The sequence below is a fragment of the Pongo abelii genome, chromosome 3 (assembly GCF_028885655.2).
Source record: "Pongo abelii isolate AG06213 chromosome 3, NHGRI_mPonAbe1-v2.0_pri, whole genome shotgun sequence".
Lineage (NCBI taxonomy): Eukaryota > Metazoa > Chordata > Mammalia > Primates > Hominidae > Pongo > Pongo abelii.
Genome location: NC_071988.2, coordinates 140,240,800 through 140,252,825, shown reverse-complemented (window position 1 = coordinate 140,252,825; position 12,026 = coordinate 140,240,800). Strand labels below are relative to the sequence as shown.

Here is a 12,026-nt window from a genome sequence, read left to right as displayed (position 1 = left end):
TATTCTCATCTTGCATTTCACCAGGAATCATGAAAAGCTCTAGTTTTCCCCACAAATGAAGCTGAAATTGAGCACTGGTTTAAGTGACATCAGCCTGATCCTTTACTGTGAAGTTAGACTTTCTCCTGTAACTGACTATGGGACCTAAATCCTAATTTATAGTTCACATGTGGGACAGGAACAAACGCAGCAGATCCTGTGTCAACAGGTTTTGCTGTGATTACTGGCATTGTCTACTATGGTATGATCATTTTCTTTGGGTTGGTTAGGAATATGGCCTCTTGGTTTCTTTTGAAAAAACTAACAAGTACGTTTTTGAGACAAGATTTTTTAAAAGTGTTTTGATTGGGTATCAATTTCAAGAGCAATTTTCTCAAAGTTTCCCGGTGCCTGCTGTTGGAGTCAGCATAGCATATGATTATGGGCATGTGTTCTGGACACTGAAAAACCTTCATTTAAATCCCACTTTTGGAGTTGAGAAAAGCTACAGAATATCTCTTAGTTGCAGTTTTCTCATCTATAAAGTATTTCTTAATTTATAGGGTTTTGTGTCTATAAGCAGTTAGCACACATAGTAAGTACCATATACATTGGCTATCAAGGGCACTCTAATTAGGTACTGTTATATTTTAAAGATGTTGTTAAACATCTTTATTGCTTACATTCAAAGTAACCAACATTTGGTAATGACAGAACATCAAACACTATTCCTCCATCTGGAACTTCTATTTAGTTAGCTGTTATCTTGAACTTCTATATTTTTAAAACACTCTAATGTGTATATATGTGTATTCAGTGGGTTATCAGTTATGTGTTCAGTGATGTGCTAATTGATTTTCATGTGAGTTACTAAGAAACCTATGTCTTTGCCAAAAATATTAAGAACTTTTAGGGTATAGTAATAGCATTTTTAATCTTATCACTTACAATATGGGTTATTCTAAGTTTAAGGTAAAAGGCATTTTTGATTATTAATATATTTGTGGGTAAAGGCAAGCTTTTGTTGCTTAGAAAAATCCATAGAACATTTAAGTGACACACTGAATATTAGTTACATTACAGTTATTGAAGTGATTCCAAAAATTCATGTTGTGGCCAGGTGCAGTGGCTCATGCTTTAGGAGGCCAAGGCAGGAGGATAGGTTGAAGACTAGCCTGGGCAGTATAGCCAGATCCTGTGTCTACAAAAAAAATTTTTTAAATAGGCCTGGCACAGTGGCTCACGCCTGTAATCCCAGCACTTTGGGAGGCCGAGATGGGTGGATCACGAGGTCCGGAGTTTGCGACCAGCCTGCCCAACATGGTGAAACCCTGTCTCTACTAAAAATACAAAAATTAGCTAGGTGTGGTGGTGGGCACCTGGGATCCCAGCTACTCAGGAGGCTGAGGCAGGAGAATTGCTTGAACCCGGGAGGCAGAGGTTGCAGTGAGCCGAGATTGCACCACTGTTAACTCCAGCCTGGGCAACAGAGCAAGACTCCGTTTCAAAAAAAAGAAAAAGAAAAAGAAAAAATTAGCCAAGTGTGGTGGAGCACAACTGTAGTCGTGACTACTAGGAAGGCTGAGGTGGGAGAATTACTTGAGCCCGGGAGGTTGAGGCTACTGTGAGCCATGATCTCACGGTACTCCAGCCTGGATGAGACAGCAAGACTCTCTTTCTAAAATATAAAAATAGAAATTCATGCTGTAATGTAGAGTTCTTTTTGTTGTTGTTGTTGTTGTTGTAATGTAGAGTTCTTTCTTGAGAGACAAATATTTTTTTCACTTAAATAGAAACAGTTTTTAAACAAAGGCCATATTGACAAGGATAGTCAGTTACATAGAAAAAATGTAGAGATAGAATCACAAGGAAGGCCATATTAATGTTGAACACACTTATGGGTTAAGTAAAGTATTAACGCCTTTCTCAAACACTAGCTCATTGCTGCTTTTCGTATGAGGGGATTCTTTGGAAAAGTGATTAAAATATACAAACAAAAATCCTCCACAAGCACTTGTAACAAATAACAATCCAGCTTTATAGAGATTTGTTTTTATTATAAGTACTCTGATGCTCTGAGCTGACATTCTTCGTTTACTTTTCTTGCACTTGATTTTATAGTTCTCTCATAAGTTTGCATTAAAGCAGTACTCTACGACTCTTCTTTCTTTATAATTTGTTTTGCTCATTTAAAGGCTAAGTACTTTCAGATGAGGATCGTTTTTTAATGGCACAGGGTTGATAGCAGACACATAATTGTTGCTTGTCTCAATTTATGATTCATTCTTAAGCAAATTTCATCTCAGTTTTATCTGCCTTGTTGAATTCCCACAGGGAAACTACATCATGCTTTTCTGGAGTAGTGGTTACAGTTTCTTTATGAGATGCTGTCATTGTTGACCTTCATCTTTTAATGGTGTCTGTATATTTTGGTAGCTGGCAAACTTCCTAAATACAAAAGGAATTATTATACTTAAGATACTTAAATTTGATTAACCCAGAACATGGAGAAAGATGAGCAGCGGGAAAGGAGGTAGCCAGGTGTTAGAAAATTAGATAACTTGAGAACGCATATGTGCCCAGTGAAGTTTAGTTGGAGACATTTTAATTAAAGTTCCTTTTTATGTGCTTAACATTAAAAGCATTTTCCATGTCTTTCAAAAACTCCTAAAAGCATAGCTTTGTACTGTGAGATCATATTTTATTTTGTGGATGTGCCATAATTTACTTGGGAATTTAAAAATTGTGGATACTTTCTTTCCTTTTAGGGTGCTTTCATTTTTACTTTTTTGCTCTAAAATTATATAGAACCATATTATTGACTAGTAGAATACAAATTCTTCCCATATAAATTACTCTTTAAAAATTGTTTTTTGCCAGGCATGGTGGCTCACACCTATAATCCCAACACTTTGTGGGGCTGAAGTGGGAGCACTGCTTGAGCCAGTAGTTCCAGACCAGCCTTGGCAACATAGTGAGAACCCCATCTCTACAAGAAAAAAAAAATTATCTGGTTGTGGTGGCACACACTGGTGGTCCCAGCTACTCGAAGGCTGAGGTAGGAGAATCGTGAATCCAGGAGGTTGAAGCTACAGTGAGTTGCAGTTGCACCACTGCACTCCAGCATGGGTGACAGAGTGAGACCCTGTTTCAAAAAAAAAAAAATTGTTTTTCTTTGCTCTTTTATTTTACTGTTCATTAAATTTTAAAAAACATTGTATAAACCAAGTTTGTACAACCCACAGCCCGCAGGCCATATGCAGCCCAGGACGGCTTTGAATGTGTCCCAACACAAATTTGTAAACTTTCTTAAAACATTATTTATTTATTTATTTGTTTATTTATTTTAGATCATCAGCTATTGTTAGTGTTAGTCTATTTTATGTGTAGCCCAAGATAAGTCTTCTTCTTCCAATGTGGCCCAGGGAAGCCAAAAGATTGGACACCCCTGGTATAAACTTTACAACAAAGATAGCCTGGTGTATGGAATTATTGAGCAGGAAAGATAACTTGTTTAACAGTTGAGGAAGTTAGGCCCACTGAGATTACACAGTATTCCCGAAGTCTGTTAGTGGGAGGCAGAGTCTTGAGGTTTATGTCTCCCAATTTAGGATTTTTTCTGTTATGTTACATTATTTGTAAAATGGCGAGGTGTTAATAAGAATAAATACAAATATAGGGCCGAAAGAAATAAGGAAGTTAAGAGAGAAAGTTAAATTTAAGAAGAAAATGATACTGACCATGTTTTAGATAGACTGTATTTGAGGTGCCATCAGCCATCAAGTGACAGCGTTCCAGAAGGCTGCAAGAATGCTCAGTGTTTCGGTCTGCTCTGTAGTCAGACAAACTTTACCATTTAGTAGTAGTGTAATGTTGGACAAGTTATTTAACTTTTGAGCCTCGGTTTCCTTATCAGTAAATTTGGTATAATAGCATCATTGGGTTGCAGGGAGGAAGAAATGAGTTAATATATCTAAAAGCACTGTTAGACCAGTGCCAGGCATGCAGCAAGCATTTGATACACATCAAACATCATTATTGGAGATGGCGGGGATTGTTTTCTAGAGAGAAATCTGGGATATTAAAAATGAGTTTTTTCATCCATGGATTACAAACTCTGGATATGGCACAAACTGATAATTGCAGTTAAAGAGCCAATCTTTTATAACCTAATAAATAATTTTGTTGTACAATAGAATGGCCTAACTCTATTCTAGGTCTACCTCAAAGCAGTAGCTAAGCCTGGGGATTGAGTTAGTCAGATGGTGCCATTTATTTGGCCTTTTTCTGTGTATGTAAGGGCGAAACAAAAGAAAAAATTTTGTATTAATACAATTTGATTAGCTAAATATATTTAAGAATGTTTTGAATAGGGATCGGAAATAGAACCAGTTCAGTAAGTGTTTATTGGGGATTGCTGTTATGTAGGTCAAATATTTTTACACAGAAGATAATTCAGGGTATTAGATCAGAGTATTTCTGCCCAAAAATTTACAGATTGTCAGAGGGTAAAAAACTAGGCAACACTAGAGCTTTTATTACAGATGAACTGCTGGGGCTGGTATGGAAATAATTTCCATAAAGGACAGAGAACACACAGCTTTATCAAATTCACATTTACTTGAACAGTTCACGAGTTTTACATTGATTTCCTCAGTATTGTAATTCATGACTCTTTAAAAGCAGAGTCATTAATTATTTTGGTATTCTCTTGAAAGCCAGCACAGTTCTGAGTACCAGGAAATACTAGTGACTGGCTGAAGAAATGTGTGAATATGTAAATACTATTTTCTTAACTTAAATAAACTAAAAAGTTAGCCAGAAAACCTGATTTTGTGTTACATTATAGTTTCCTGGTTAATGTTTTTTGTCGTTGTTCTCAAGTTTATTCTGCTGGTTATTCTGATTAGTTTGTTTTAAACATTTTTGTATCGTTAAAATAATAAAAATACAGAAATGGATGAGAAGAAAATAAAACACCCAGGTAGTATTTTTTTTTTTTTTAATTTTCAGCTTTTCATGGGTATATTGGACCCATGTAATGAGCGTAGTACCCATAGGTAGTTTTTCAACCCACATCTCTCATCCCCCAGTAGCCTGCAGTGTCTGTTGCTCTCACATTTATGTCCATGTGTGTTCAATATTTAGCTCCCACTTATAAATGAGAACATGTGGTACTTGGTTTTCTGTTCCTGTGTTAATTCACTTAGGACTGTGGCTTCCAGCTTTGTCCATGTTGCTGCTCATCAATGGTGGATTGGATAAAGAAATATTGGCATGTGTATACCATAGGATACCATGTAGCCATAAAAAAGAATGAAACTGGGCTGGGCGTGGTGGCTCACGCCTGTAATCCTTTGGGAGGCTGAGGTGGGTGGATCACAATGTCAGGAGTTTGACACCAGCCTGACCAACATGGTGAAACCTGTCTCTACGAAAAATACAAACATTAGTGGGTGTGGTGGTGGGAGCCTGTAATCCCAGCTACTCGGGAGGTTGAGGCAGGAGAATCGCTTGAACCTGGGAGGCAGAGATTGCAGTGAGCCAAGATTGTGCCACTGCACTCCAGCCTGTGCGACAGAGACTCTGTCTTCAAAAAACAAAAGCAAAAACAAAACAAAACAAGAGAATGAAACCATGTCCTTTGCACCAAGTGGTGTTTTCAGAGAGGATTTAAAAATACATAGCATCCCCAGAGTCAATGTTTGGGGCTTCTACTGTCTTATCTTGTAATCTCCTTTAAGGAACGGGCCAAGTTCAAAGGCAATTAACCAGAACTTTTGCTTTTTCCTTGAATGTGTGTCATGTAATAATTAATGTATTTGAAACACAATATACTTCAGCTCCCCTTTCTCAGCCTATCAGAGTATTCTCAGCCAAAGCGTGACTTTAGGGTTTGTTTGTTACTTTTTCTAGGGAATTAAAAAGCCTTCAGTTGGTTGTCTTTTTGCCTAAAAATTGTATGAAAGTGATATTAATATTTTAAATCTCCAAAAATGTGATAGGTAAGCATGCATTATTGTTTAATTTTACCACTAGTGATCTTGAGCATCTTATCCTGTGGTCATTGGCCATGGATATTTCTTCTTCTGTGCATAATTGGATCCTCTCTATTGTCTATTTTTGTAAGTTGATTGCTTTGTCTTTTATTAAAATGTGATAATATCCTAGCATGTTGAGAGGCTGAGGTGGGCAGGTTGCTTGAGTTCAGGAGTTTGAGACCAGACTGGGCAACATGGAGAAACCCTATCTTTGCAAAAAATTTAAAAATTAGCCGAGCATGGTGGCATGTGCCTGTAGTCTCAGCTACTGGGGAGGCTGAGGTGGGAGGATGGCTTGAGCCTGGGAGGCAGAGTTTGCAGTGACCCAAGATTGTGCCACTGGAATCCAACCTGAGTGACAGAACCAGACCCTGTCTTTAAAAAATTATCTATCTATCTAGATATACACACACACACATATTTATATAAGTAAACTGTAACTGAAATGTGTGTGCATGTGTGTGTGTATATATATATATAAAAAACAAGTTATTACTATTATTCATTTCTAGGAGTTTTTTTTGCAAATTGCAAATGTTTCTTCCAGCCTATTCGTTTGCATTTTGACTCTGATTATGGTGTGTTCTGCTGTATGGTAGTTTTCAATTTGTATGTGGTTAAATTTAACTTTATTAGTTTTTGTTTTCTGACTTCTGGGTTTCCTAGGAATTCTCTCTTACATCCAAGGTTATAAAAACTATGTTCCTATATTTTAGTCTAGTAACTTTTTAGTTTTCTTTTCTTTCTTCCTTCCCTCCCTCCCTCCTCCTCTCTTCCTCCTTTTTCCTTTTGCTTCTTTCTCTCTCCCTCCTTTCTTTCTTTTCTTTTTTTTCCCTATATTTAAGCCATCTGGATTTCATCTTTTTGTTACCAGTTTGGGATCAAATTTTATGTTCTTCCATATTGATCTCAGGTTTCCTTCTAGCACCTAATCATGGCTCAATGAATTATACCCATTGAAATTTTCCTTAATAGATTTTTTTTGGTGGCATTTATCTCAGGGCAAAGATCCAAGAAGTCTGTTAATCTGCCTTTCTCTAGAGCTTTCCTATCTGGCTTCTCTGTCAGTGATCCTGTCTCCTCCTGTTTTGTCGTTCAACTCTCAGTGTTCTCTAAGTCAGTTTCCACATTTGCTTTCATTAATCTCTTTCCTCTAGAGCAGGGGTCTGCAAACTTTTTCTGTAAAGGGCCGGAGAGTAAATAGACTTTGCAACTACCCAGCTGGGCCATTGTAGCATGAAAGCAGCCATAGACAATAACTTAGGAATTCGTGTGGCATCATTCCAATAAAACTTGGTTTCTGGACAGTAAAATTTGGATCTCACTTGATTTTTCACATCACAAGCTATATTCTTATTTTGATTTTTTTTCCTGGCGTTTATAAAATTTAAAAACCACTCGGCTCATGAGCAATATAAAAACAGATAGCATACTGGATTTGGTGCACAGGTCATATTTTGCTGACCTCTCCTCTAGGGCGTAGGGCTTCTTCTCTCCTATCCTGTATCTTCCCTGTAAAAAGGAACCACAGGTCTCACGCACACAACTCCAAGCAGTTTTCTTCTTTCAACCAATATTAGTATATTCATAAACATATTACAAATAATACATTTCAGTAACTCACCCTCCATCCCCAAACGGTGGGAATTACAGCTTTTACATGACTTTTGAATTTTATTTTCTGTGAGTGTTAAATTGTTCCCTTGTTTAATTTATTGTATTTTTTCTTTTTTTTTTTTTTTAAGAGGGAGTCTCGCTGTGTCACCCAGGCAGGCTGGAGTGCAGTGGTGCAATCTTGGCTCACTGCAACTTCCACCTCCAAGGTTTGAGTGATTCTCCTGCCACAGCCTCCCAAGTAGCAGGCATTACAGACGCCACCATGCCTAGCCAATTTTTGTATTTTTAGTAGAGATAGGGTTTCATTACATTGACCAGCCTGGTCTCAAATTCCTGACTTCAGGTGATCCACCCGCCTCAGCCTCCCAAAGTGCGGGGATTACAGCTGTGAGCCACGGCGCCCAGCCTATAGTAAGTGTTTTATGAACATATTTTCTCTGGGAGAGGATATTTTTTCTACTGTAAGTAATCTTTAAAACAGTTGAAGTTTTTTCATAGCCTTGTACACTACTATTGCAAGATCATTTTGGTTTAAAACATATTTTTCTAGGAACATCAGTGCTTTCATTGCACAAAACGTTTTATTTTGGCACAACAACCTTTTTAAATAAAATACTTTATGTGCATTCAAATATTTGAAAATGTTTGCCTCTGATTAGATATATCTCTACCACAGGAAAATCTGAAGTTTAGTGATGCAAGTCAGAGCTTACTTAATAGTCTTCTGGGCCGTAACCTTATAATCTATAATAAAAAATAACACATACAGGTATTCGTTCAGTCTCTTATAGGCCATAAATTACTTCCATAAATATTTCTTTGAAATTTACTTTAAAATAAATAAATAAATAAAACAACATTAAAACCAGGAAATGTTAAGATATTGATTGATTCTCCCTTCCTTACCATTCCCCCAACTTTACTTTTTGGGGATGAAGGAAAGTAACAACCATGGTGTTTGTTTAAACTAAGTACCAAATGGTCTTTAGATAAATTGCTTAGCAGTGAAAAATATTTATCAACTGTCGGGGGTACGTGGGGATTCCTTAACAGTGCCAGAAGAGGGAAGGGAACCAGCATTTATTGAGCTCCTACTTTGCATCAGTTTAATTCCTACAACCTGCAAGTTAGCCGTTATCATCCCTGTGTTCAGCTTTGCATCCTAAGCCTGGAAGGTTTTAGTAACTTCCCCAAGGTAGCCCAGCTTGTTGAAGGTAGAGCCCAGATTGGAAGCTCAGAGTCTGTGTCCACATATACTTCTCCACTTCAAAGATTGAGCTTGGAAAAAGTAAGCTTTTTGACATGGTCAGTAATATACGAATATTTATTCATGATTAGTGCACTCTTCTCTAGGCATGTAGACATACTTTGAAACAACTGAAAACTTTATTTAGAACAATTCTATTAATTGAGCATTTATTGACTCTTTCCAGAGTAGACATGACTTTCTGTTTTGTCATTACATTTCCCTTAGCAAAACAAACAAATTCACTCACAAAATTGTCATTTTGACAATATCATTTGTGTTAGGATTCCTTTGTGTTAGGACTCCAATATTGTTTGTGTTAGAATTCCAAATGTTTTCCTTACATTTGTCCTATTAGTTCTAGATATTAGTCTTTAATTTTTGTTGGGGCAGATTGCTCAGAGTCCACTGTGTTAGAAATATCAGATAGTGATTCAAGTGCCAGGATTCTAAATTTTAAAATGTTAACTCCATAAAAATATTTTGCTTAAGCCATCTTCTTTTCCTCAGCTTCCTGTATACCTCCTATAATATTCTTTTATCCTTCCTCTTGGCACACTCTTTGAATTCTAAACTCAAAGTGAGTCAGGTGATGACGGAGCATTCCCTAAGCATTTGCTCTAATGATATTCTTGTTATTATTATTATTATTTTGAGTCAGGATCTCTCTGTGTTACCCAGGCTGGAGTGCAGTGGCATGATCACGGGTCGTTGCAGCCTTGACTTCCTGGGTTCCAGCAATCCTCCCACCTTGGCCTCCTGAGTAGCTGGGACCACAGGTGTGTGCCACCACACCTGGCTAATTTTTGTATGTTTTTGTACAGATGGGGTTTTGCCCTGTTGCCCAGATTGGTCTCCAACTCCTGAGCTCAAGTAGTCCACCCACCTTGGCTTCCCAAAGTGCTGGGATTACAGGCATGAGCCACTGCGTCTGGCCCTCTAATGATATTAAAATAGGTGTTAACTTTTAGATATTTTTGTTTTCTTAGATGTGTTCTTTTAAAAGAAACTTCCATGTTTTCTAGTAGAAATAGTCAATCAGGCTCCTTTTTAGCCACAAAATTGATGTCTAAGACTTTACCATTACTGGGGTATTACAGCCATTTAGCACACTTTTTTTCTTCAATATATTTTTGTTGTAAATTCTCAAGTTATAATGTTATAAGAAAAGAGCAGCTAAAATAATGGGGGAATAGATGCAGTATCATTGAAAAACAAACTAAAAGTATAAATGCTATAGTCTAAAAATTAAAAGCCTAAAAGGGACTGAAAATGCAATATCTGAAATTATTAATCACTTTGACAGGTTTGTGATGTTCACTTAAATCTGGGGTACTAAGAATATGCTATTGCTTTGAATTGTGGGAGAAGTAAATTAACTACAAATAAACTTCAGTAAAGAGATATTTTTGTTAGAAATAGACTTGGCTGTCAGGCATGGTGGCTCATACTTGTAATCCCAGCACTTTTGGGAGGTTGAGGTGGGAAGATTGCTTGAGTGCAGGAGTTCAAGACCAGGCTGGGCAACATAGTGAGACTCCATCTCCACAAAAAATAAAACATTCACTGGCACGGTGGTATGCGCTTGTAGTCCCAGATACTGAGGAGGCTGAGGTGGGAGGATCACTGGAGCTCAGGAGGTCAAGGCTGCCTTAAGCCATGATCACACCACTGCACTCCAGCCAGGGCAACAGAGTGAGACCCTGTCTCAAAATAACAACAACATCAAAAAAGAAATAGATTTGGCTGTGAGTAACAAAGAACTGAAAATAACAGCAGTTTAAACAAGTTTAGAGTCGAGTGTATTTTATGTTTAGGAAAAGAGACTAGAGGTAGCCAGCTCAAGAGTAGTTTGGTGGTTCTGCAATTATTAGGGCCCCGAATCTCTCTTGTTTGCACTTCTGTCATCCTTAGAATGGGACCCTACGGCCCAAGATAACTTATTAGGCTCCAGCCATCCTTGCAGTTAGGAGAAGGAAGTGGAACAAAGATACTTCCTACAAGTAATACATGGTACTTCCACCTAAATATCACTGGTCAGAACTTATGGCTGGGTGCGGTGGTTCACACCTGGAATCCCAGCACTTTTGGAGGCTGAAGCGGGAAGGTTGCTTGAGGCCAGGATTTCAAGACCAGCCTGGGTAACATACTGAAACCCCACCACTTCAAAATAAAAAAGAAAAAGAAAATTAGCCAGGTGTGGTGGCATATACCTGTATTCCTAGCAACTCAAAAGTCTATGGTGAGAGGATTGCTCAAGCCTAGGAGTTAAAGGTTGCAGTAAGCTATGGTCATGCCACAGCACTCCAGCCTGGGCGACAGAGTGAGACTATGACTCAAACATAACAAAAACAAAAACAAAACTTAGGCATTTAAAATAGCACAATTTTATTTGGGGATGGTGAAAAAGTTCTGGAGATGGATGGTGGTGATATTGTACAATAATGTGAAGGTGCTTAATGCACTATAAATGAAAAATGTTTTAAATGGTAAACTTTATGTTATGTTTATTTTACCACAAACAAACAAACTTAGTCATCAAGAAGGAGGGGAGGCCAAAATGTGATCTTAATTTTGGATAGCCATTGTCCTTCTAAAAATCTGAGGTTCCATTACTAATGAAGAAAAGGAGGTTAAATATTGGGGAGTACCTAGCTTTGAAACGTGTAATGGCTGAAAATATAAAGGACAACAAACAAATACACAACAAAGAAATACAGAAAGTCATGCATGACCTATGAAGTGAATTAATAAGTGGGGATTAATAATAATACTTTTACTAGGGACAAAAAAAATAAAAGACCAATCTTTGGTGTCTAATCCAGAATCCTTATATTCTTTTATTTGTTCAGTGGCATTGCCAAAGCATGGCATCAGGCATATTTTGGGGAAGGGTCTGGCCCAGTTATGTTGGATGAAGTACGCTGCACTGGGAATGAGCTTTCAATTGAGCAATGTCCAAAGAGCTCCTGGGGAGAGCATAACTGTGGCCATAAAGAAGATGCTGGAGTGTCCTGTACCCCTTTAACAGGTAAGGATTTCACTCCATTAGTATACCAGTTCTTGCCCCCAGTACCATGTGGGCCTGCCACAGCTTCCCTTCTCCTTAATTTCAACAACATTACCAAATGAGCATACAAATA

At 37.7% G+C, this 12,026-nt stretch overlaps 1 protein-coding gene across 4 annotated transcripts in view; it reads left to right on the top strand.

The window, feature by feature from the left end:
* PRSS12 (serine protease 12) overlaps nucleotides 1–12,026 on the top strand; it is a 73,269-nt gene that overhangs the window by 22,765 nt on the left and 38,478 nt on the right. For all 4 annotated transcript variants that reach the window (XM_024246486.3, XM_003776519.5, XM_024246487.3 and 1 more), the window contains exon 5: nucleotides 11,736–11,914. In XM_024246486.3, coding sequence (XP_024102254.2) covers nucleotides 11,736–11,914 — 179 coding nt within the window. The remainder of the gene's footprint in view (nucleotides 1–11,735; nucleotides 11,915–12,026) is intronic.